The sequence below is a fragment of the Branchiostoma floridae genome, chromosome 11, assembly GCF_000003815.2.
Source record: "Branchiostoma floridae strain S238N-H82 chromosome 11, Bfl_VNyyK, whole genome shotgun sequence".
NCBI classification, from domain to species: domain Eukaryota; kingdom Metazoa; phylum Chordata; class Leptocardii; order Amphioxiformes; family Branchiostomatidae; genus Branchiostoma; species Branchiostoma floridae.
This window is the reverse complement of record NC_049989.1, coordinates 21,680,833-21,682,339: the sequence shown is the minus strand read 5'-3', so window position 1 is coordinate 21,682,339 and position 1,507 is coordinate 21,680,833. Positions and strand designations below refer to the sequence as shown.

General features: G+C 42.3%; 1 protein-coding gene across 1 annotated transcript in view; it reads right to left on the bottom strand.

The window, feature by feature from the left end:
* Window positions 1-1,507, bottom strand: part of LOC118425949 (mitogen-activated protein kinase 1-like) — a gene marked incomplete in the record, with an annotated part of 17,619 nt that overhangs the window by 4,807 nt on the left and 11,305 nt on the right. The window contains 1 exon segment of the mRNA XM_035835120.1: window positions 1-122. Within this exon segment, the coding sequence (XP_035691013.1) occupies window positions 1-122 (122 nt within the window).

Here is a 1,507-nt window from a genome sequence, read left to right as displayed (position 1 = left end):
CACCTTGGCCTTGTACGGGAGCGACTGGAGATAGCTGCGAGCCTTGTCGTTAATGATCCAGCTCAGGTCCTCTGCGCTCGGCGATCCCACCACTCCTAAAATATGGCTGATCTGGTCCAGATCTGGGGAACTACAGTCAGGGATTTTCCACGAAAAATAATGAAGATTTTGTGCAGTTTTGTTTTCTCATTTCTGACTATTACAAAACTTTTATCCTTGAGTTTGCTAAGGTAGCCTATAGGTACCACATTTGTTTTGGTTATGGATTAGGCAACAGGTTATATGTTTTATGAAGAGTAAACTTTCTTCTGCAGCACTGCCTTCTGTTGGAATAGTTTGGTACTGCACCTTTTGACATGGCCAGCATGACATTCTAAATTGCAAAGAAAACATTCTAATTCAATTTTCCATGAGAGGGAAGAAAACATCACTTCTGTGGTGCTCAATACATACCATGACCAAGGAGGTTAAAAAAAAAAACAATTTTCAAATGTGATTTTTTTTAACCACCTTGCTTTGACAAAGGTTTCACCTCCTAACATGAAAGTTAGAAGTCTAAGAGGCCCAGGTTATGGTGCAGCAGAGCCACCTGTTGGATTAATTGAGTACTGCACACTTTGCACTTACCAACACAGCAACCAAATACAAATAAAGACTTCTTTCCAGGCAGACTTTTCAAGACAGATTGAAGAATTAAGAATTCAGTTTGGGTGTGTGAGTGACTCTTTTTCAGCCTTTTTTCCACAAAGGGCATTTATTCACAAAAATGAGTTTCAAGCCCTGCAATCTATTAAGAAACTGTTTACATAAAGGTAAAACAGTCAAGCTCCATTAAGGTGAAAGATGATGCTTTCTTACCAGGCTTTTAGCTAGGATTTTATTACAGGGTGTCCAAATTTCTTGGTGAGTTGCGTTAAGTGACTATTGTAAGGGGTCTGGGGGCATCCACCTTCCATGGTGCAGAGTTTTTGATGATTTTAAGTTAAAACAGTGCATTCTAAGATATCCTAAGAGGCAAAATACTGTTACAGAGGTCACAGTAGAAGACTGTGACCACAGATGACCTGGTAGCATCCCTGGTCAATCGGAATTTCATGTTTGTCAGAGAATCTGCTCCCAGTGTAAGGGCGTCCAGCACATCAAATTTCTTGTTATTCTAAGAAAAGGGCGTCCAGATGACGCCTTTACGGGTGCCTGGCTAAAAGCCTGTTTCTCACCTAGCTAGCAGTTCTACATGGCTGAGCCTGGTAAAAGATGATGCCTTCTCTAGTATCTAGCAGCACTACATGGCTGAGCTTGGTAAAGGATGATGCCTTCACTAGAATCTAGCAGTTTTGTTTCTCCTGTTGATTGGACAGATGAGGAGGCAGACAGGCTATTTGCCTGTTTGCCTGACCTGCACATGACTTTTTATGGTGAAGGAGGGGTGTGCAATTCCTTCTCCACCCTCTCGTCTACTGGAGCACTAAGTCTCACAGGGGGCACTGTATGCAATGTGTGAGGCGGC